This window comes from Loxodonta africana, chromosome 5 (genome assembly GCF_030014295.1).
Source record: "Loxodonta africana isolate mLoxAfr1 chromosome 5, mLoxAfr1.hap2, whole genome shotgun sequence".
NCBI classification, from domain to species: domain Eukaryota; kingdom Metazoa; phylum Chordata; class Mammalia; order Proboscidea; family Elephantidae; genus Loxodonta; species Loxodonta africana.
The window spans coordinates 135,088,464-135,111,072 of NC_087346.1; the positions used below are offsets into that span (position 1 = coordinate 135,088,464).

Here is a 22,609-nt window from a genome sequence, read left to right on the forward strand (position 1 = left end):
CTGACCCACGGAACTTCAAGGTGTAACACTTGCCCAAGAAGGCCCCCAGCAGGGCCTGGTGGCAGAGGGTGAGAAGATGCTGTCCTGAGTTGCTGTTCCTGTTACTTCCAAGCTGATCCTCCTCCCGAGCTGTACCGTTACTTCCCCCATAAACCACTTAACTGTAAGTACGCTTCATGAGTTCTGTGAGACACTGCAGCAAATTACCAAGCCCAAAGATGAGAAGGAGAGTACTGAGGGGAGCAGTCTGCTTCTGTAAAGATCACAGCCTTGGAAATCCTATGGGGCAGTTCTACTCTGTCCTATAGGGCCACTAAGAGTCAGAATTGACTCAGCAGCAACGGGCTTTTTGGTTTTGGAGTGGTACAGCACTTTGGAAAAGTTGGACACTTGGGATATCTTTAACTTCTGTCTCATAGGAACCAGCTTGGTGGTGATCCTTCTGAAAGAAACTGTTCATTTAAAGGCCTTGAGAAACAAGACATCAATACCCTGGTGACGAGCTGTGGCAGACAACATGGTGATGCAGTTTTGCAGGCTGTAAATTCCTTACCACCTAGTTTCCAAACCTGGCAGCACACACAAGACTCATGTGGCCGGACAGCTACCAAGAAAGCTGCCAAGAGGCCAGAGGAGGAAAGATGCACAAGTGAAGGTTTCCTTACAAGATGGCTGCCAGGTAACAGGCACTCTCAGCAGAAAGCTGGGTACAGTGGGTTGTACTAGGCGAAGCATAATGTAATGCGAATCAGAAACGTTGACATGACAACACTCATGCACATTCTGGCAGGAAATCAGAGCATCACTCCCTTGTTCAATTTAAAGGTATTCTTACTGGGACGGTGGCTATTCAAGCCCTAGTGTAAAACTTAGACATCAAAATGCAAATCCTTAAACTATAGCCTATGACAGCTATGTGATCATTTGCAGCGAAAAGTTTGACAACTATAACTCATCTTCCGCTAGTAAACTGTAAGCAAATTTAGGGCAGGGTGTGTGGGTCTACCATTTCATCTAGCTCAAGAATGACATACAATGGGGCTTTAAAAAATATCCCTTTAACAAATAAATCTGAAAGTGAAGGTAACTTAGGGCTGCGGAACTGTGTGACTGTGCTAACCTGTGTGAAAACTGCTGTTTTAGCGATATAATACCGAAAACAGCATACAAACATAAATAATCTTTCATACATGGCCCTTTACGTTGTTGCTGTCCTTCAGCCAATTCCTACTCATGGCGGCTCCATGTGTGCAGAGAACTGCTTCACAGAGTTTTCAAGGCCATGACTTTTCAGAAGCAGATCAACAGGCCTTTCTTCCGAGGCACCTCAGGGAGGGTTAAAACCAGTAACCTTTGGGCTAGTAGTCAACGATGAGCCGTTTAGGGCGCCCAGGGACTCCTTGGCCCCTTATACTTTGACTTAAAAGTTTACAGCCATCCTGGGAAGGAGCGGAAGGCAGCACAGTGGCCCAGGTCTACGGAATAGGAAACAGGTTCGCGCAGGCTGTGCTCCCGTGCCCCAGGGGCTGTCCGCCTGCTCACCTACCTCGCCCGCTGTGTTGGCCAAAGCAATGAGATCCCGCTTCGGAGACCAGACCAGGAAAATGATCTCCTGCGGCAGCTGCTTCTCTCCCACCACGCGGAAGGACGGGAAACAGGTCGGAAAACGCAGCATGGGGGCGGCCCTGCAACGACACCCCAGTTGAGGCCGGCAGCAGCCCCCGTGGGTCCGGGGAGCCCCCCAAGCCGCCCTGCCCCAGCCAGGTGCGAGCGTCGCCTCGGCCCAGGCTCTCCGCCGGGAGCCCCGAACGCGGCGCTACCTGCGAGCTTGCCTCGGCGGCCCACACCTCGCCGGCTGCCTCGCTCCTCAACCGGCGGGCGCAGGAGCCTCCGGACAGCGCGCCACCGCCCCCGCGCTGCGGCCACTTCCGGCGCCGGGGCTTCCTCTCTAGAGGAAGGAGGCGGGCCGGGCCGAAGCACGGGGGCGCGGGCGCGGGCGCGGGCGCGGGCGCGGGCGCGGGCGCGGGCGCGGGCGCGGGCGCGGGCGCGGGCGCGGGCGCGCCCCTCCCGCCTTTGGGTAATGGGTGTATGCGTGTGCACGCGTGCGCATGCCCGCAGGCCTTTCCCGTTTTCCTGGAAGTTCGCTTCTGTAGGCAAAGCGACAGTCAGAGGTTTAGGGCTGAAGCCTCAGAGGTAAAAAAGGGGAGAGGAAAAGGAATGTAAATATTAGGGCCTGGCCAGCTGGAGCCTCCTTTGACAACCTATAAGCAAGTGGTTCTCAGGCCTGGTTGCGCGGTAGAAACACCTTGAAACCAAAACCAAACCCGTTATGATGTAGTCGACTCCAACTCATAACGCCCCTCTAGGACAGAGTAGAACTGCCCCATACGGTTTCCAAGGAGCAGCTGGTGGATCTAACTGCCGACCCTTTGGTTAATAGCCAAGCTCTTAACCACTGCGCCATAAATCCCCCTTGCCCAGGCGGCACCCCAGACCAATTAAGACAATAAACACTTGATAAGCCTCAGTAGGAGTCCCTAGGTGGCGGAAACGGTTAAACTACTAGCTGAAAAGTTGGTGGTTGAATCCACCCAGAGGTGTCTAGGAAGAAAGGCCTGGCATAGAAGTGTTGGGTATTTTCAAAATACCCACCTGAGGTTCTACTCAAACACAGAAGAGGTCGCCGTGAGTCAGAACGGACTGAATGCCAACAGGCTGGTTTGGATCTGTATCTACTAAAGCTTCCTGGGTGATTCCAACGTGCAGCACAGGTGAGGACCCTGTTCTAGAACCTCCTTGATACAGGCAATTAATACTTGATTCCTTAACCTATTTCAGCCTCAGCCTCACAACATACTGATAGTCATGTTGTTGTTGTGTGCCATCATGTTGATTTTGACTCCTTGCAATTCCATGTGACAGAAAACTGCCCCATAGGGTTTTGGAGGCTGTAATATTTACAGAAGAGCCCTGGTGATACAGTGGTTGAAGTGCTCAGCTGCTAACTGAAGGGTTGGCAGTTCAACCCACCAGCCGCTCTGTGGGAGAAAGATGTAGCAGTCTGCTTCTGTAAAGATTACAGCCTTGGGAACCTTGTAGGGCAGTTCTACTCCATCCTATCGGGTCACTATGAGTTGGAAATGACTCAGTGGTAACGGGTTTGATTTTTTCAGATTTAATCTTTATGGGAGCAGATCAGCATGTCTTTCTCTGGAGGCGCTGCTGGGAGGGTTCAAACCGCCAACCTTTAGGTTAGCAGCCAAACGCTTAACCATTGTGCCATGAGGGCTTCTATTGATAGTCATAGCCCCACCATAATAAATGGTTCTGTGGGCTCACCTGGGATTTACCCTACAGCTATTTGAGCATCTATGTGAATTTGAGGCTACGCAAATGCATGGGACAAGGGTGGGCTTGGTCCCAAAGGCTCACGGACCAGCCTGGCAGAGAACATGTAAATGCTGACCCTCCTGGTGCTCCTTTATAAAGGACATGTTTAATTAAATGTGTCTGCACATTCAACAATTCCCACAGCTGTGCTTGGGCTAAAAGAATTTGACAGTATCATTGTGATTCTTCAACTTAAAATTTATGGTAGAAAACCATCAACTTTTACTCATTCAAAGGAGAAGGAGGCTGCCAGATCTTGGACTTTCAGCAAGCAGCATCTTCTTACCCCTTTTTGGCTCTAGCCCCTGGGAAGTAGGTGACAGAAGTAGATTAATTCATTAAGCAATAAGTATTCATCAAGCATCCATTCTGTGCCAGGCTCTGTTCTTAACTCTTGACTTGATGCCACCCTGTTCCCTCAGAAGTGGGTTTTTGCAACCCTTGCCTTTGCTGCAAATAAGCATGTCCCCCAAATTCTTCCAAAGTCAACATTTCTAAGGTGAGAAAGGGTATATACCTTTGTTATTCATGAAATGCATTTTCAGGTGTTATTTAATGTTTTCGTGGTGACAATAACTGATCATCTGGATGGTGGGGGTCCAGTGTCTATCCACCAAACAATCTTATGGAAGTTGAATGCCCACTTTCCTGGAAATTCTCCTAAGTAGGAACCCTCAGACAACACATGAAAAGGACTGTTAGTGGAGGTAGAAACAGTACAGTGGAGACAGAGGAAGGTAGAACCTACACATGAAGACGTCTTCACAGCAGAGATGAGTGTGGATTTTCTAGAAGGCACGTATAACAGCACAGGAAGCAGCATAGATGCGAAGTTCCAGGTATGGTCAGGAAATAGGAAATAGTTTTAAGTGGCTATGGCAGGAGCATATTGCCAGGCCTTTCCTCCAAGGTGCTTCTGGGTGGGTATGAACCTTTTGGTTAGTAGTCCAGCAGTGCTGCCAAGGCAATCAACAATATTCAATACAACAATCAATCAAAACTATTCGAGGGATATTGTTAATTAAGGAAGCTCTGGTAGCACAATGGGTAAGTGCTTAAGTGCTTAGCTGCTAACTGAAAGGTTGGCAGTTCAAACCCACCCAGTATAGTGGCTCCAAAGGAGAAAGAGCTGGTGATCTGCTCCCATAAAGATTACAGCGTAGAAAACACTATGGGACAGTTCTACTTTGTCACTCAGGGTCACTATGAGTTGAAATCAACTCAATGGCACCTAACAATAGTGTTAATAATTATAAAAAGCACTTGGGAGATGTCCCATCTTGGCAGAATGGGTATGGACTCCTGGTGTTTTTGTCTCCCACAATCACCACAGTAACTATTAGGGGCAAGAAATCCAGAGACTAACACACAGGACTCCAATGTGAAGAAGTTCTAATAGGAGTTACACATCCAGTCTTCAGAAGTATAGAAATTTATCCTAAGGAAATAAGACTTGGTTATAAGCACATTCATCAGACTTGTTTATAATAGTGAAAAAATGCAAACAACTTAGGTGTCCAACCATGGGAGATTCATTTTTTAAAATACGACATATCCATATTGGAAAAAATACTGTTGTTATAAATTGAGGTCCACAACATATTTATGAAAAAGAGTGAGTTACAAAACAGGAATAATTAACAATTCTGTATTTGTGGGGGAAAACTTAGGGTATGTCTGTATTGCTATCTATGCAAGAATCTATCCGTAAGAATAAACCTCAACGTTTTAACAGTGATTCTCTCTGGGTAGTAGGATTGGGGTGATTTTTTCTTTGATTTACTGGGCTCATGTATTAATAGTCCCCTTTTAACATGCAGAATGTTTGGGTGACTTTCCCTAGTTTGCTCCCACTCCTCACTGCCACATTTGTAGGTGAAGAAACTGAGGTCTGCCTACTCCAGCTGTTTCTTAGGGATTACCTTGTCTCATCTGCAGTGGTATTCAGCAACTAACCAGTCTGAGAATCTTGTGACTGTCCAGCTAATGGGGTAAAACTCAGAGCTAGCACGTCTGCTTGCTTACTTGCTTACTTTTGCTGCTATTTCCCTCAGTCTACACTAGCTCACCTGAAATCAAATAGTAGAAATCATATCATATGATCGTATCATATCACTTTCAAGTAACTTAACACATGTCCTAATGCTCCAATTAAAATAGCATCAAATAAATGAAATTAGATTTTCCTTTCCATTTTCTGGAAGTGTTCCTCACCTGGGCAACTCTAAGTGTGTTAGCTTCCTATTCAAGTAGCAGAGTTAAGGTTTTGAGGCATTTCCACTCACTTAATCTGTATTTATAAGCACCTAACACTTGGAAGGTTTTTTTTTAACACTTGGAAGGTATTGTCTTGGTGTAAAGAAATGCGTTAGGCTGTCTGCCTAATTCCCAGAGTTGTTGGGTGGAGTAACCCAGATCATACATGATGCAGCTGGTTATCTCTGATGTCACCGGGCGCAAGGGGCAGCTCCAGGAACCAGTGAACAAACATCGTTATGTCCACAAGGCCCCTGTCATCAGTGAGCTTCTAATGTGTAATGAGGTAAACGAGTAAAGTCATTCTAATACAGCGCATGCTTTAAGTACCTTAAGAGAAGTACAAATTAAGACACACACAAGCACACATTGTATTTTTATTGCACTGGCAAGAGAAGTGCTATTCCCCTGGAGAGAACAACAAGGACATCGTGAAGGAGGTGGCATCTCCCCAGGGCCTTTTGCAGGCTGTGGTTTTATACCCAAAAGCTCGTCAAACTTCTCCCAGATGCCTAGTATTTTATAGCTTACTTCGAAGAGGCCAGACATCAACATAAATGTTTTTCTTAAAACAACCTAGGAAGCCAAATTATTCTAAGTTTAAAGACTTCCAGATAAGGCTGTCAATCTTCCTCACACAGCACATTCCAGCATTGAAAACCTCAGTGTTAGAATAGTCCTTGTATTGACTCTAAATTCCTATCAGAATTGTGTAGATCTGTTTTCCCTTTTTTTCAGCCCTTACAGGAAACAGAAAATAGAAGTTCTCTCCATATCTTACGCATGCCTACCATCTGAAAACTTCTAGAAAATTCTATCCTTCAAAACAATTTTACTGAGCACCTATAACGTGCGAGACATAAATGTTGAATTGACGTATGTTGTGTTATATATATTTTTACAATTAAAAAAAGAAAAAATTGATGGTGTCTTAAAATTAAGGAAATAATGTGATGATAACCATTAGCCATTAGGGCTCAATTCTTCAGGAGTCATGGTCCCACAGGTGTCTGGGTGCCAGACAGAGATACTTGAGAAATTTCATAGTTATCATGTATGGTGGATACCACAACAGTGAGGCAATGTCCCTGTCCGTGTCTGACTCAGAGAAGGTTAATCTTACAATGATTTTACCAGGTTCACATCTCATCTAATCACCTCCAAATCTGTCCCTCCTACCAGCATAGCAACCCACGTGACCTAGGGGGCAAGAGAAGAGTTTTCTGATGCTTCTAAAAGTCCAGGAACTTGGCCCATCCTTGGATGTCACCTGAAATATACCACTACCACAACGATCAGGGCCACGCTAGAGTATTCCACTTCATGTATCGAAAAGGCCTAACATACCTGGAATTCAAACACCAGATGGAGTGCACTTCCCTCCAACCTTACTCACAGGGGACTCCAGCTAACCCCAAGCAAAGATGCCTCCAAATTTGCTCTAAAGCGGTAGTTTGGGGACAAGGGAAAGCCATTATGCAGGTGGAAGCCATTCGAAACTATTCAGTTTTGAGGAGATAATGTCAGATATCTAGCAGGGAAATGGGGAGATGAACTGTTTGTTCTCTTGAGTATAAACTGCTCCCTGCAGTGCTTTGATACTGGACCACTGGAGGATTAACATTGGGCCTCCCCAGCAATCTTCATTTGTTACCATGGCTCACCAGTGACAGAAGAGAGCCATGAGTGAGGCACATGTGTCTCATTTAACTCACTAAAGCAAACCTGGGTCTACCTATTATTATCCTTATTGTAATAATGAGTAACGGGCTTCTAGAGAGTGAGTGACCTGGTCAAGGACACACAGCCAGGAAGTGTTAGGATATGAGTGAGGGTTTAAACCACCAAACTAGCCTGCTTTCTGCTACTACTTACACATAGAGATACACTAACAGCATAGATTAAAAGAAGCCAAGATGACACAGCTCGTTGATTCTAAATGTCTCATTCATTCAACAAAGACAAGTGATTCTGTACATTGAAGGACAACTATAAAATGTACTTTACAAGTAAATATTTAATAGTAATGTCATCATAATTATAATATTTATATCTTCAGAGTGCCTTTGTCAAAACTATTTCCATCTTCAGATGCAGCCTAAAAATAATTGTACATTGTACGTTTCTTTTCAAGTGGAGTTTAAACCATCTCATACTGTTTTAATATTTAACTTCAAATATTTCCATTTCTAAGTTAACAGAGTTTTATATTCAATGTAAACAAAAATTCTTAAGTTTTCACTTTCATTTTCTTCTGACACCTTCTGCAAAAGAATGCTGTATGTCCATTTTTCAGATAAAGGAGGCTAAAATAGTATGGTTGGAAAAGAGAAGGAAGGCATGCAGAGAGAGCTAGTAAGCCAGCTAAGGATGGAACAACTCCCCAGGTCTCCAGAGAGGTGGACAAGGCATCTATAAACCAGCATATACTGCCTGACTGTATCTGGCTTAGCCAGGTACAAACCTTTGCAAGTGGCTGAATTTAAGTCCAGTGTGGCACTTTCAGAAAATGTCATCAAAGGTTGGACTATAAATCTTTTCTGATTCTCAAGTCACTGGACATTTAAGAGCAAAGATATTGATGGGCTCTTTCCCTTCTCTTTTTTTTTCCTTCTAACAGATGTATGATTCATGGATTGTCCTTTAGTGGTCTCCAATTCCATCTTATTACTTTTTCTTTGCTTCTGCTTCCTGACAGCTCTGAAAAACAAGGTACTAAATTATTTTGTAGAATGAGCACAGTGAATTCTGTAATTATGTTGAAGTTTAATTAACTAGCTAACCAAATAAGAAAACAGAGGAGAGAAGGAATTTACTGTATTATAAGCATAAATCCACAGAACTCTTACCATAGTAACAAGGAGATAGCCAGAAGCCTGACCAAACAAAATGTTTGAGAAAAGAAATTTCTTTGAAAGATGGTTACTACACATTTAGAACAATCTGTTTAGGACAAACACATCACAGAGGTAGTCAAGCCAATGAGTTATGTTTTTGGTTTTTTCTGTTTTTTTTTTTTTTGGTACATCCATACTGCTCAACTCAGCACTTCAATCTTCAAACTCCTGAATTACATTTTTTACAAAAAGGACCTATGCATTCGGCAGTTAGCATAATGGGAAAATGACAACACTGGAAGGGGCCCATTTTATAAGTCCTACAGTCCTTGGGCTAATTTTCCTTTCCTCAGGAACTAAAAGTCCTGGGCAAGTGCCATACAGGTTGTCCACATTTCGTGGTCCCTGTCTTCCTGAAAACTAGCTTCAAAATGAAAAAGCTGGACCCTGCCCTCTAAAAGCACTAAACCACACCAGAAAAAAACAGATCATTTGCTTCTGGCATTCTCTGAACTAAGTTACGGGCAATCTGTGGCTGAGAGAGACTACTGGTTTGTACATTCACTTTCTCCAAGCTGGAAGAATACCATTTATCGTATCATGAACCAGAGAACAGGTTGGGCTTAACAGTTCTGGCAAGCCTAGAAATTTCCCGTCACTAGTCAGCAAAAGGAAACCCTGGTGGTGTAGTAGTTAAGTGGTATGGCTGCAAACCAAAGGCTCAGCAGTTCACATCCACCAGGTGCTCCTTGGAAACTCTATGGGGCAGTTCTACTCTGTCCTACAGGGTCGCTATGAGTCGGAATCGACTCGACAGCACTGGATTTGGTTTTGGTTTGGTTTAGTCAGCAATAACAGAAGCCCTCGTGGTGAAGTGGTTAAAGTGCTCGGCTGCTAATGGAAAGGTCAGCGGTTCGAATCCACCGGACTGCTCCACTTGAGAAAGATGCAGCTGTCTGCTTCTGTAAAGATTACAGCCTTGGAAACCCTAGGGGGCAGTTCTACTCTGTCCTATAGGGTCACTATGAATCGGAACTGACTCGACGGCAATGGATTTGGTTTTTGATAGCTAGCAATATCAATAGTTAGCTTCACCTCTCGTAAACCACAAGCCCTGCGGAAAAGCTTATTTTTGACCTCCCGGGACCAAAACCTGCGAAAGGTTTCACAAACAATACATAATCCCCTAGTGAACCAAACTTAAGCCTCACTTTTTGTTCACTCGGCATAAGTGTCAAGAATACAAAAATGAATGGGCATAATCTTTGACTTCAAAGAGCTAGAAGACAGACGAGGCGGAAATCACCCTCCTATCCCTTCCCTAGGCTTTTTTTAGGAAAAGAAATTAAGGCTATGAAAATCTACGATCATCCAGTGAGGAAGTGGCAAAACTAGACTGATTCCAGAAACTGCTTTTAATCATTTTGGATGCTATGCATTACTATAAATTACTCAGCTATGCAACATGCTAAGCATATGGTAATCACTCAATAAATATTAGTAGTAGTTCCACACGACTCAAGTGTTATTCAGTTTCGCTTGACAAGTTTGCAATGTTCCGTATGTAGACTTTGCACTATGGACTGGAATATTCTATCAGTTCAAAATGAAAACAGTCATCTTTATATTGTTTTTGCACGTTATACAAATCTCCTCTTTCCCCCAGCCAATTTTTAAATGTAAGATAATTTCCTGATAAGTGATGATTTAGCAAGTTTAATGAAGTATAGTATAATCTCTTGATAACAAAGTCAATGCCTGTACAAATAAATTTAAACAAATTTTTCTTTGGCTCATCCACGAATAAGCATGACTAAAAATCAACACTATAACCAGATTTCACTAGGGGATACAGTAAACAAAAATAGGTGGAAAAAAATCTTAATATATTCATTTTCAATATGAATAAACAAAGCTTTGCAGATGTAAAGTCTTGAAGCTGTGATGAACTGATTGAGTATAAATCAAATAATTGTTTTTACTTAAAATTTTTTTTTTTTTTTAGTCTTTGTCCTCTAAAAGTATTTATGTAATTGACAAAATGAGTTTTAACCACAAGAGGGAGCCAGCATCATTCTAGTTCACAACCAAAGGAAAATTAGCATTAAGGAAAAACAAATTAATATAAAACAGCTGTAAAAAACATAAGCTAGAAAGATCTTTTATGCCATGTATGCCTAAAATACTATTAAAATTATTTTTTTACTATCTTAAAGACAAAAAATAACATAGCCTTGTTAATTTTAAAATAAAAAATTTTTTAAGAGAAATGTTAGCAAGAGTTTAGGAGTCTTCTCTGAGAGAAGCAAGTAAAATACTATTTAAGAATGACCAGGTATACCACATCCCCATGGATTTGCTCTTAGACTTAAACTTCCTAAAATCTGTACTGAAAGACACAGATGAATTCCCACAATGAAAACAATATACGGTAAAACCTGTGAAAGCCGGAACCTGTGTAAGGTGGAAACCTGTCAGAGAAGGAAAACACAAATATTTTCCACAAATAGAGAGCAACAGAAAAGTAGTAAGACTGCAACCTGTCAAAGGCCGAAAACTTTCAAGACCCAGAAAAACAAGGCAGTCCTGTCACGTTCCAGCTCTCACAGGTTGTACTGTATTACCACAAAACAGACTAACTGAGGATATTTAAAACCCAGGAAAGAGCCTACCAGGCCCTGGTGGTACAATGGTTAAGCGTTTGGTTCCTAACCAAAGGGTCAGCAGTTCGAGTCCACCAGCAGCGCCTTGGAAACTCTGGGGCAGTTTTACCCTGTCCTATAGGATCTATGAGTCCGACAGCAACAGGTTTGGTTATTTGTGTGTGTGTGTGTGTGTGTAAGAATGCAAGTTCAGTTTCTATGTATCATGAGTTTACAGAGGTGTTATCTTCCTGTTCCTACTGAGAATAGTGTAACAGTCACAGACCGATAGTTTATTAGGTTGCATTCTACTCTTAAAGGTTTCTACTAGAAGATTTTATAAGATTCGTCAATAAGTTCTGTCTGTTTCTATAATGATCTCAAATCCCATAAGGTCTAAGACACTATTATGCTTTCAAAATACATATGAATAAGCACTCATAATATGAACTTAGAACTATGTCTACCACTCTGAGGCTCTCCTAATAAAGTAATTTAGAAAATTTCTAAACTTAGACACAGAAACACAGGAGCATGTGAAGTATGTAAAGAATGTAAATAACCTTTAAGTTCACTCTGACCCAGCATCCTGTGATACAAGAAAACAACATTAATTAAACAACCTCCCTAATGTCTAACCTTGAAGAGAAAATGCATCTTTTGGCTACTCTCTAACCCTGAAGAAAAGACAGAACATACTAGTCTTTGACATCACACTGGCCCTCACGAGAAGCCAAGGTGATAAATTCACATATAAACTCTAAATTTCTGCTCGCGTACTGAGAGAAGATAGATATGGAACTGAGATTCTGTCCACCACCACTGGCCTTGGACCCTAGCTGTAAGGGATCTCTAATGAGTTCCAGCTGTGGTGAAGCCTGCCTCCTGAGACCTCTCATCAAAGGTATAAACCTGAAAGCAAAAGATTTGGACTCTAACCATTGACCAACATTGTAATCGTAATTGTAAATTCTGATTCTCCAGTTCTAAATGAATGTTGTGAGGTCTTACCTGCATGACTACCTTGCAGTAAACTAAAGCTTATGCATATCAAACCTGAGTATCTCTTTACTAATTTTCTAAGATATTAAAAGCCTACACGACAGCCTCTTTAATGTTTTTAAAATTCTACTTCCATTCGGGTTACTTAATAGAAAAAATTATTTAAAATAGAGTAAATCTGATAAAAAGTAATGGAAAAGTCAGTTTAAGTAGGAGGTAGAATTCAAGTGGCTGGGTTTTAATGAAAAAAATTAATTTTCACAAAGAAAATAAAAAGAGACAATAGAATCCTAATACAATCATAAAATATTAACTAATGAATGCATCATATACTTCTAATACTAATAGGTGTTTTTTCATCACAGCTCACATGACGGCTCAGAATCTTCTATCTTGATTTCAAACGTTCATGTAATGTGAAATTGGATATCTGGTAATCTCTACCTAATAACCATGTGACCTTAGGAAAGGGTCTCAGTTTTCTTATCCATAAAACAAGAGGGTTCAATTCCTATCATCCCTTTAGTTTAAAAACAAAAAAAAGATAATTATAATCATTCAAATTAGCCTGGTTGAAATAGCAATGGTAATTACATTTAACAATAGTAAATATGCTATTGTTACTGGTATAACTTTTCTCTGGTCTACAATCAATACCAAATATTGGTGGTAGTAGTGAAAATAATCATAGAAAAGAATGGCAATAAAAGTTTGAAACATTTACATATTAAATATTTTTAAGTATTTTCCTTTCGTCTGACTTGCTTTTAAGAAATAATTTCATTTTACAATTTCTCTACCATGGAATTACATGTTACATTCAATCTGAAATACCTTCTCCAGCCTTTCCTGCTACCACAAGTCTAAACCTGATCTGTCCCTGGAAGACTGGCTTAAAGAGTCCTTCAGTAAAGCCTGAACTCTTACCCCACAGTGAAACATAACCTCTCCCTCTATCAAATTACAACTGGACACAGGACAGGTACAGTTAATCAGTTTCTGCCTTATATTTTGGTTATTTTCATGTCTTATCCTGTAAAATTGTGAACTTTTTGAAAGCAAGCTCTTTGACTCATCTTCATATCCTGCCTCCATCTATGCAAACAATACTTAATTTTTTAGTAAATGATTACTAGTAGAGATTGTGACTTTAAATGTTTTATTAGTATCTTTTCAACGATAATAGCGAATGAAACCCTGGTGGCTGCTAACCAAAAGTTTGGCAGTTCAAATCCACCAGGTGCTCACTGGAAACTCTATGGGGCAGTTCTACCCTGTCCTTTAGGATGGCTACGAGTCACAATCGACTTGACGGCAATGGGTTTGGTTTTTTTGGTCACAATTAAGTGAGCACATTTGAATCCTCTGACTACATACTTTTACAGCTTGATCTCTGTGAGCTGTTCAAGGAAAGATTTTTCTAGTAAATAAAAGAATTCAACTAACTTGTTTGCTCTCTGAGATGAGGAGATGTTAGGGCAAGTGGTACGTTTGTGATCTAATTCACCACAGACGAAGCAGCCATCTTTAGGACCGCCACAGGAATGATGTGGAGCAGCACAGTAACTGCAAACGGTACAGTGGATCCAGGCTGAAAGATAACAATTACCTTTTAGAAGAAGTTTATTTCCTATAATTTGTCGTTTTACTAACTTTTAAGATAAGAAAACATGCATAGTGTTTACTTCAAATATTGTGATTGGTTTGTATATCTGGTTATAATTTGGCTTAAGAAAACAAGGCAAAGAGGGTGGAATCCCACACAAGCCAGCTAACTTCTTCTCGTGACACAGCAACAAATTCAGCCCTTCTCCAATGAGCTCCCGGCCACTGGGATAGCAGGGGCCTATTAAGATAAGCCAAATCAACTCCTACTGCACTGAAACAGGTTAGCAGAACCGCCTCTCCCTGTGAAGGAGAGAATATACAATTTGGTAACAGTAAAACTTAAAAAAGCAAGTAAATGAATGCAAATCTCTACATTTGCTATTTTTTCTTTTATGAATACAATTAAATAAAAATCCTATTTAGATGAAGAAAAACTCTGAAATGTTTTAAAGGCTCTCAAACACCAAGTCTCAATACTCACAAGGCTTCACACACTTTTTGCAGAGAAAGCAATGGTTCCATTTCCTGCCATCCTACAAAAACAATTTATAAACTATGTTTAATTTGTCACTAAAAATCAGGTTCCACAATTAAAAATTAAAATGTCTAATTAAAGTCTGTGTAAATTATTCATTCTTTATTTCTCACTTTCCTGGGCTTCACAATTAAATGCTTTGATTTAATTTATGCATTTCTCCACTCAACTCCTATGCCTCCTCCCTGGGCCTCAATTTCCTTAACTGTAAAACTGGGAGATTTATCTCGATGATCTTGAAAGTCTACGTAGTTAAAGCAAACCAATCTGCACAAAAAAAGGACTCAATAAAAATTTCAATAGAATGACTCATAATTTTGTGTCCATACTGTACAATAAAAATTCATTAAATTCAAATTTGAGAAATTTATGTAATTTAGATAGATATTACTGGTTACTGTTCAAGTAATTTTAAAGCAGTGAAATAAAACATTATCTTGAAAAGTGCATAAAACATATATGTCCAGCTTAACGAGTGTAGGTAGTCCCCGATTTACAACAGGGTTCCATTCTGACAATTCCATTGTCAGTTCTGATTTTTTTTTTTTCATTTTCATTATTATTGCCAGAGCCTGCTATATGGCAGTATTTTGACCAGTAAACCATAACACTGAATATCTGCGAGTGAACATCTGAGAGGGATAACAGCAGCAAATCACATGCTGCAACACTGTATGTAGTACATATTACAAAGGATAAGATGTACAAAGAAAAGCCCAGATGGTAAATGTAGTTCACCGTAACTTGAACACGTCCTAAGTCGGGGACTACCTGTATTAAAAACACTGATAAAACCCACCAGGTCATGAAAGAGACTCTCAGCAGCCCCCCAGGAACCTCCCCATGTCCCCCTTCCTAATCACAGCCTTCCTCCTCCCACACAGAGTAACACTTATTCTGGGTTTTGTAATCATCCTTGCTTTCGTTTATTTTTACAGCTTATGTGCCCACCCTAAATACTAAAGTTTTGTCTTCTCCATTTTGAACTTTATAAAATGTAGGCATAATATTTAGAAATGAAGAATGCAAATAATTCCTAAACTAATGGAAAGAATATGTCATCAGATGTGCTACATAGTTAAAAACAAGTATAACCAGTAATAAAATTATACAATTATGAAAAACATACTTTCCAGTAGTTATATAAATATAACCTTTTCTTTGGGGAATAATTTGCACTGATCAGCCAAACTGAGCTTCACATGCCCTTTCTGACCAGATTTACTTAAAATAAACAAAGCATCTTAAGTATCATCCTACCCTTCTAAACAACAAATAGAGGTATGTCACCGGTCTGGAATCCCTGGGTAACAAAAACTGTTACCCGACAACTGTCTAGAAGTTCGGTGACTCAAACACATCCAGGGTGCCTCTGAAAAAAGGCCTGGAAATCTGCTTCCAATAAGTGACAGCCTTGAAATCCTTACGGAGCACAGTTCTACTTTGCACACATGGAGTTGCCACGAGTTAGAATCAACTTAACAGTAACTGGGTTTGGTTTGGTTTTATGTCCCTTTGTAGCCTTCCCTCATCTGTAAGAACCAGGGAATAACTGTACCTAGTTCATAGGGCTGTTGAGAGAAGTGAAGACTGAATGAGTTAATCCATATAAAGCTTTCAGGAAAAGGCCTGGCACATAAATGTGCAGAATACATGTTATTATTATTTCACTGGAATAGTGATGGTTATCTAGTAAATCAATGCCTTATTTGTAACACATAAGTATATATAAATTTTATATACACACGTAGATATAAAGTTAGCACTCATTTAATGCCTTATTTGAAACACTCATAATTTTGGCAGTCATATAGTGCTATGTAAAAATGAATTCAAATACTTGCTGATGATGATGAAGGCAATTAAGTATTTTAAAAAGCCTGTTGACCTCCATAATTATAATTAACATATAACATTAAAGCAAGACTAATAAATGAGCATGCATATTGATGTAAATTATAATATTAAAAAATAACATTACACCAAAGTAGTGAAATTAATAAAGTAAAATAAAACTAATAAAGAGGTATTCCATAAGAAAACAGTACCTTGGATGTACAAGAATCACAGTGCTCACAGTGTTGATTCTCTAAAGAAACATATCGTTGACACAGAGGGCAAAATCTAGATGAAAGAAAGAAACGTAGAGAAATCAGCTACAGGTACTCACTGAGATGAACGCAGTAGATAAAAGTTTACAAGACACCTCTTACAAAAAGTGGATGTAATCCAAATTCAATATAAAATTATGGACCAAATTTAAAATTAAACACATTTTACTTTTAGAGATTTGTATATATACATATATATATATATTTTTTTAATAATAATACTTTATTGTGTTTTTGATGAAGGTTTACACTTCAGTTTAGGTTCCCATTCAAAAATTTCTACACAAGTTGTTCAGTGACATTGGTTACGTCCTTCACAATGCGTGAACATTCCCATTATTTCGATTCTGGTTGTTCCATTTTGTTTATTTTCAGTGATTCATGGATATCGAAGTCCTGCTATGATCTTACCTGTAGCCTTCTTCAGTAGGAAGGATTATCTTATTAGGTGGAATGTTGGTGAAAATTCGCACAGGAGACTGTTTTCGACCTGTCTTTCCATGTTTATAAAGTACATGATTATCATAATCTACCTAGAAAGTTTAAATTAAAAAAAAGGCAAAAAGAAAATTTACTCAAATGAGTCAACACAAGATTTGTTAAGCAGGAGGAGATGGAGCCAATATGTCGCCACAGACAGAAGCACCATGCCATTCCTCTGTAGCAAAGACCTGAAAGGCTAAGTAAAACAGATACAAACGTTAATCCTGAAACCCTAAGCATCAAATGAAGGAATAAAGACCTAGATAAAACACTGAAAGGAAGAAGAAAACTGATGGAAAACAGAGCACGAGGAGAGATATGGAGTGGAGGTTCCCTTGCCAGTCAACAGGGCACAGTGTTGCCATCTTAGAACAAAGACAGCAATTACCTCAGACAGGGGGTACAGGCAGGCAACAGCACTGAACTCCCAACAGGAGACACAGCACCCAGTAACCAGAGAAACATGCTTTCCACCCCTAACCCTTCTGCCCCATAGGCTACCTCCACTCCTTCCCGATGGGCTACACTATGCCACTTGGCTAGAGAGCCATGGGCCCACTACTACCCCAGGTCTATCCCGGCCCCCCGCCATGCCATTTTTTCCCATTTTCTTCCTTCTCTTTCTCCCTCCTGCCTAGCCCTGTACAAAACTTCCATCCCTTCTGCCAGGCCACACTGCATGAGCTAGAGAGAGCCATTGGCCCACTGCTACCTCAGGTCTGCCCCACCCCCACCCACCAGATTCTGCCAAGGCATTTCTTTTTAGTCTTTTTTCTTTCTTCCTTTTCTTTCTCCCTCCCACCCAACCCCTATGCCACCTCCACCCGCCCCTCCCCTGGCCAGGCCAGGTTATGCTGCATCGGCCTGAGAGCCACAGGTCCATCATTGCTCCAGGTCTGCCCCACCCCCACCCATTGTCTCCCACTGCAGTATTTTTTTTCCCTTTCTTCCTCCCACCTAGAACCGTACACCACCTCCACTCACTCTTTCCCACTGGGCCACACTGTGCTGCCTCAGCTACAGAGCAACCAGCCTGTCACCACCATAGGTCTGCCCCGACCCCGCCTCCCAATTCCCACTACGCCATCTTTTTTCTTTTCTCTTTCTTCCTTTTCTTTCTCCCTCCTACCTAGCCCCACACACCACCTTCTCCTCTTCCCGCCAGGCCATGCCACACCACTGCAGCTAGAGAGCCACTGGCCTGCCACTGCCCCAGGTCCACAAGGTCCCCACTCACTGGCTCAACCCATGCCTATTTTTCTCTTTTTTCTTTCTCTTCTTTTTCCTCCTATCTCCCTCCCACCTACCCCTATACATCACCTTCCTTCACTTCTAACCTGCCCTCTGACCAGTCATCTGGGCCCCACTGTATCGCCAGTTTCTTTATCTTTTCTTTCTTCCTTTTCTTTCTCCATCTCACTTAGTGGCATACATCAATTCCCCCCTTCCCCCGCCACCAGACCCTGCCACGCCACAGAAGCTAGAGAGCCAATGGTCCGCTACTGTCCCAGGTCCACCTTGCCCCCACCCAGTAGATCCTGCCACATTGCCATATTTTTTTCTCTTTATTTTCTTTTTCCCTCCCACCTAGCCCTGTAATCCACCTCCCCTTCCTTCCCACCTGCCATCGGGTCAGACCCACTCCCAATCATGGCCCCAACCATGCAGTTTTTTAATTATTTTTTTCCTCTTTCTTCCTTTTTTTTTGCCCTCCCACCTAGTCCTGTACTCTACCTCCCTACCTTCCCGCTGGACCCTACGCATGACTACAGAGCCGCTGACGCGCCGACCCGCTGCTGCCCCAGGTCTACCCCACCCTCACCCGTGGCTCCCAACATGTCATTTTTTATTTTCTTTCTACGCTTTTGTTATTTTTTTCCTCCCTCCCACCTAGCCCAGTATGTCACCTCCCCTCCTTCCCCCGGCCCCTGGATCCACCCTGCACCCAATGGCCAACCTGCACTGCTCCACTACTTTTCCCCCTTTTTCATTTTCTTTTTTTCCTGTTTTTCTTTTTTCTTTCCCACTCCCACCTAGCCCCCAGGTCTGCCCCAACCCCACCTACCAGCTACATTTTTTTCTTTATCTCTCTTTTCTTCCCCCCTCCCCAACCTGGCCTCGTATGCCATCACTCCTTCCCACCAGCCCCCACTACGCTGCCATGGCTAGAGCTTCCCTGGTGCTCAGGCCTGCTACCTCACTGGCCCCACACCACCCCGCCCCTCTCACCACTTAACCAGCTGCTGAATGGTAGGAAGTAGGCCTATACCGCTCCCCGTCCAACACCACCACCTATCCAGCAAGGGGCTGTGAACACTCCCACAATGCTGGGCCAAAATCAGGTGGCAGACAGCACCCACCAGTCCATCCTCAACCACCTCAGCAAACCAGTGTACAGCGAAATAGGTTCACCCTAACTGCTGCTGCCCTGACCACCCAGACAAGGTGGTAAGAGCTATCATGCCCACAAACGAGCAAGCAGCACGCACGCCTGACCTGCCTGACCTGACATATCAAAACAAAGCAAAAAAGAAACAAATGAACATACAATCGATAAATAAGGAAAATAATACCTTAACATCTTGGAGACAGCAGACAATATCAAGACATACAAAAACCAGGACAAGATGGCTCTGGCAAGTGATCAAAATAAAGACTCAGGTGCCCTTTCAGTAGAAGATAAGGCAGTGGAACTACCTGATATGGAATTCGAAAGACTAATATTTAGGGCTCTCCAAGAGATGAGGAAAGAAATCAAGAGAAATACAGACAAGACAAAGGAAAAAATAGACAAAATCGAGAAAACCAACGAAAACACAGCCAAAATCAAGGAAAACACACAGCAATAGAAGAATTAAAAAAAAAAAAAATACAAGAAAACGTAAAAACAAATAATTAGAAATCATACAAAAACAGCAACTAGAAATCCAAAAGATAAGCAACAAAATTTCAGAAATGGACAATTCAATAGGTTTAAGAAATTGGAAAAAATGGAAGAGAGAATCAGTTAGATTGAAGACAAATCCAAGGATGCCACTTCGTTTGAGGAAAAATAAGAGAACACTTAAGAACTGTGTGTGACACAATTAAGAGCAAAAATTTTTATGTGATCAGAGTTCCAGAACGGGGAGAAGATGGAAAACACAGGGAAGATTGTTGAAGGTTTGCTGGCAGAAAACTTTGCAAATACAATGAAAGATGAAAAGGTGATCATCTGAGAAGCTCAATGAACCCCATATAGCTTAGACCCTAAAGAAAATCACCAAGACATATCATAATCACACTTGCCAAAACCAAACACAAAGAGAGAATCCTGAGAGCAGCTCGAGAAAAGTGAAAAGCCATTTACAAAGGGAAAACAAAAAGACTAAACTCTGATTACTCAGCAGAAACTGTGCAGGCAAGAAGGCAATGAGACAACATATATAAAACCTTGAAAGAAAAACTGCCAACCAAGAATAATACATCCTGCAAAACTCTCTCTCAAATACGATGACAAAATTAAGACATTTCCAAATATACAGAAATTAAGGGAATTCATAAAAACCAAACCAAATTTACAATAAATATTAAAGGGAGTCCTTCAGTTAGAGAATCAACATCAGACAACAACCTAGTCTAGGACACAGGACAGCGTCAGCCAGATGCCAACCTAGGTAAAGAACTTTCAATGATAGAACAAAGATTAAAGACTTAAAACAGAGAAACAGACATCAATCTATAAACGACTGATGTCAAAAGAATAAAAAAGGGAATAAAATGTGTAGGTATAGAACTTTCAAATGGGAGAGGAAGTCAAGGCAGTATCAAGTAATAAAAGACTGATTCAAATTTAGGAAGATAAGGGTAAATTTCAAGGTAACCACAAAGAAAGTTAACAAAACTACTCATCAGAATAAAAAAAAGAAAAGCATGAAGACTCAGTAAACACAAAATCTATAATAATTAAAGAAAAGAAAACCCACAAACAAAAGGAACTCAGCACAGAAAAATACAAGGAATAAAGAAAATATCAGCACTTCCCCCCGCAAAAAGTAAAATATGACAGCAATAAACTCATAAAAAAAAAACCTATCAATAATCACACTGAATGTAAATAGCTTAAATGCCCCTGTAAAGAGACAGAGAGTGGCAGAATAGATTAAAAAACATGATCCATCAATATGCTGTCTGTAAGAGACATACCTTAGAAACAAAGACATACATATATTAAAAATCAAAGGACGAAAAAATACATACCAAGCAAACAATGACCAAAAAAGGGCAGGAGTCGCAATACTAATCTCAGATAAAATAGACTTTAAGGCAAAATCAACCATAAAAGACAAGGGAAGACATTATATAATGATTAAAGGAGCAATTCACCAAGAAGACATAACCTTAATAAATATCTATGCACCCAGCGACAGGGCTCCAAAATACATACAACAAGCTCTAACAGCACTGAAGAGAGAAACACACAGCTCCACAATAATAGTAGGAGACTTCGACACACCAATCTTGGTAAAGGACAGAACATCTAGAAAGAAACTCAACACAGATACAGAAGATCTAAATGCCACAGTCAACCAACTTGATCTCACAGACATACACAGAACACTCCACCCAACAACAGCAAAGTATACATTCTTTTCCAACCCACAAGGAACGTTCTTCAGAATAAACCACATTTTAGGCCACAAAGCAACCCTCGATAAAATCCAAAACATCAGCATAGGCGAGAGGTAAACAGAAAGATGAAGATGAAACGAGAGATTCACAACTCTAGTTGTTCTCCCCACAAGACAATTTCAAACATTTACCTCTCGCCTCAATATCCCTAACTCAACTTCCAATCTCAGCAGATTATCTTGAAAGTAAACTGAAGCGAGGAAGTATGATTTCTATTAGTTTCTTGCTTCCTTCTCCTCCTCCAACCTATTACCCACACACATTCTTAATTTGGTTTTAAACCTGCTATGAATCCACCTGGGCACTACATCCAGCTTTCTTTATATCAGTCATTCTCAAAGAGTGATGTGTGGGTAAAAGGCATCAACATTACCTGAGATCTTGTTAGAAATGCAAATGCTTGAGCCCCACGCAAAAAAAAAAAAAAAAAGCCATTGCCATAGAGTCAATTCCGACTCATAGGGACCCTACAGGACAGAGTAGAACTGCCCTATGGTGTCTCCAAGGAGCGCCTGGTGAATTCAAACTGCCGATCTTTTGGGTAGCAGCTATAGCACTTAACCACTACACCACCAGGGTTTCCTGAGCCCCACGTAAGCTCCAATAAATCAGAATCTCTGGGGGTAAAGCCTAGATACCTATGTTTTAACACACTTATGTTTGAGAACCACTACTTTAGGCTGTCCACAAGAATATCATCAGATTTTTATGAGGTCAATACAGGTAGATCCCGACTTTCAAGTAAGTTGTAATGAATTGTTTGAGTTCTAAATAGGAACACGCTTAGGACTCACAACAGAATTGGCTTGCAAGTTAGCTATTTAATAACCAAATCACAAAAATGCAAGGAATTGCTGACAATGGAAAGAGAGGCCTTACATGGCACATCCCAAGGCACTCTCTTTGGCCCTGTCCAGTTTAACACCAATGCCCTGGATAAGTCGTGGGGGAAATGCCTACCAGGATTATACACGAACAAATTTAGAAAGAATAATTAATAAGCTTAAACAGTGGGCAAAAATGGGTATAGGATAAGGACACTCAGCTAAGCAAGGGACAGTGTGAAAAAAACCC

General features: G+C 41.1%; 2 protein-coding genes across 9 annotated transcripts in view; both read right to left on the minus strand.

The window, feature by feature from the left end:
* ANAPC4 (anaphase promoting complex subunit 4) overlaps positions 1-1,903 on the minus strand; it is a 42,420-nt gene extending 40,517 nt beyond the window's left edge. For both annotated transcript variants that reach the window (XM_064286000.1, XM_023549767.2), the window contains exons 1-2: positions 1,821-1,903; positions 1,547-1,685 (exon numbers count right to left, since the gene is read on the minus strand). In XM_064286000.1, coding sequence (XP_064142070.1) covers positions 1,547-1,675 — 129 coding nt within the window. In that variant the 5' untranslated portion in view covers positions 1,676-1,685; positions 1,821-1,903. The remainder of the gene's footprint in view (positions 1-1,546; positions 1,686-1,820) is intronic.
* Positions 1,904-7,574: 5,671 nt separating this feature from the next.
* ZCCHC4 (zinc finger CCHC-type containing 4) overlaps positions 7,575-22,609 on the minus strand; it is a 55,231-nt gene continuing 40,196 nt past the window's right edge. For 4 of the 7 annotated variants that reach the window (XM_023549768.2, XM_064286002.1, XM_064286003.1 and 1 more), the window contains 5 exons: positions 16,793-16,914; positions 16,319-16,394; positions 14,217-14,268; positions 13,574-13,718; positions 7,575-8,361 (listed from right to left, as the gene is read on the minus strand). In XM_023549768.2, the coding sequence (XP_023405536.1) occupies positions 8,199-8,361; positions 13,574-13,718; positions 14,217-14,268; positions 16,319-16,394; positions 16,793-16,914 (558 nt within the window). In that variant the 3' untranslated portion in view covers positions 7,575-8,198. Of the gene's footprint in view, positions 8,362-13,573; positions 14,036-14,216; positions 14,269-16,318; positions 16,395-16,792; positions 16,915-22,609 lie in introns of those variants that run through there. The other 3 variants (XM_023549769.2, XR_010322161.1, XM_023549770.2) reach the window with 3 other exon arrangements.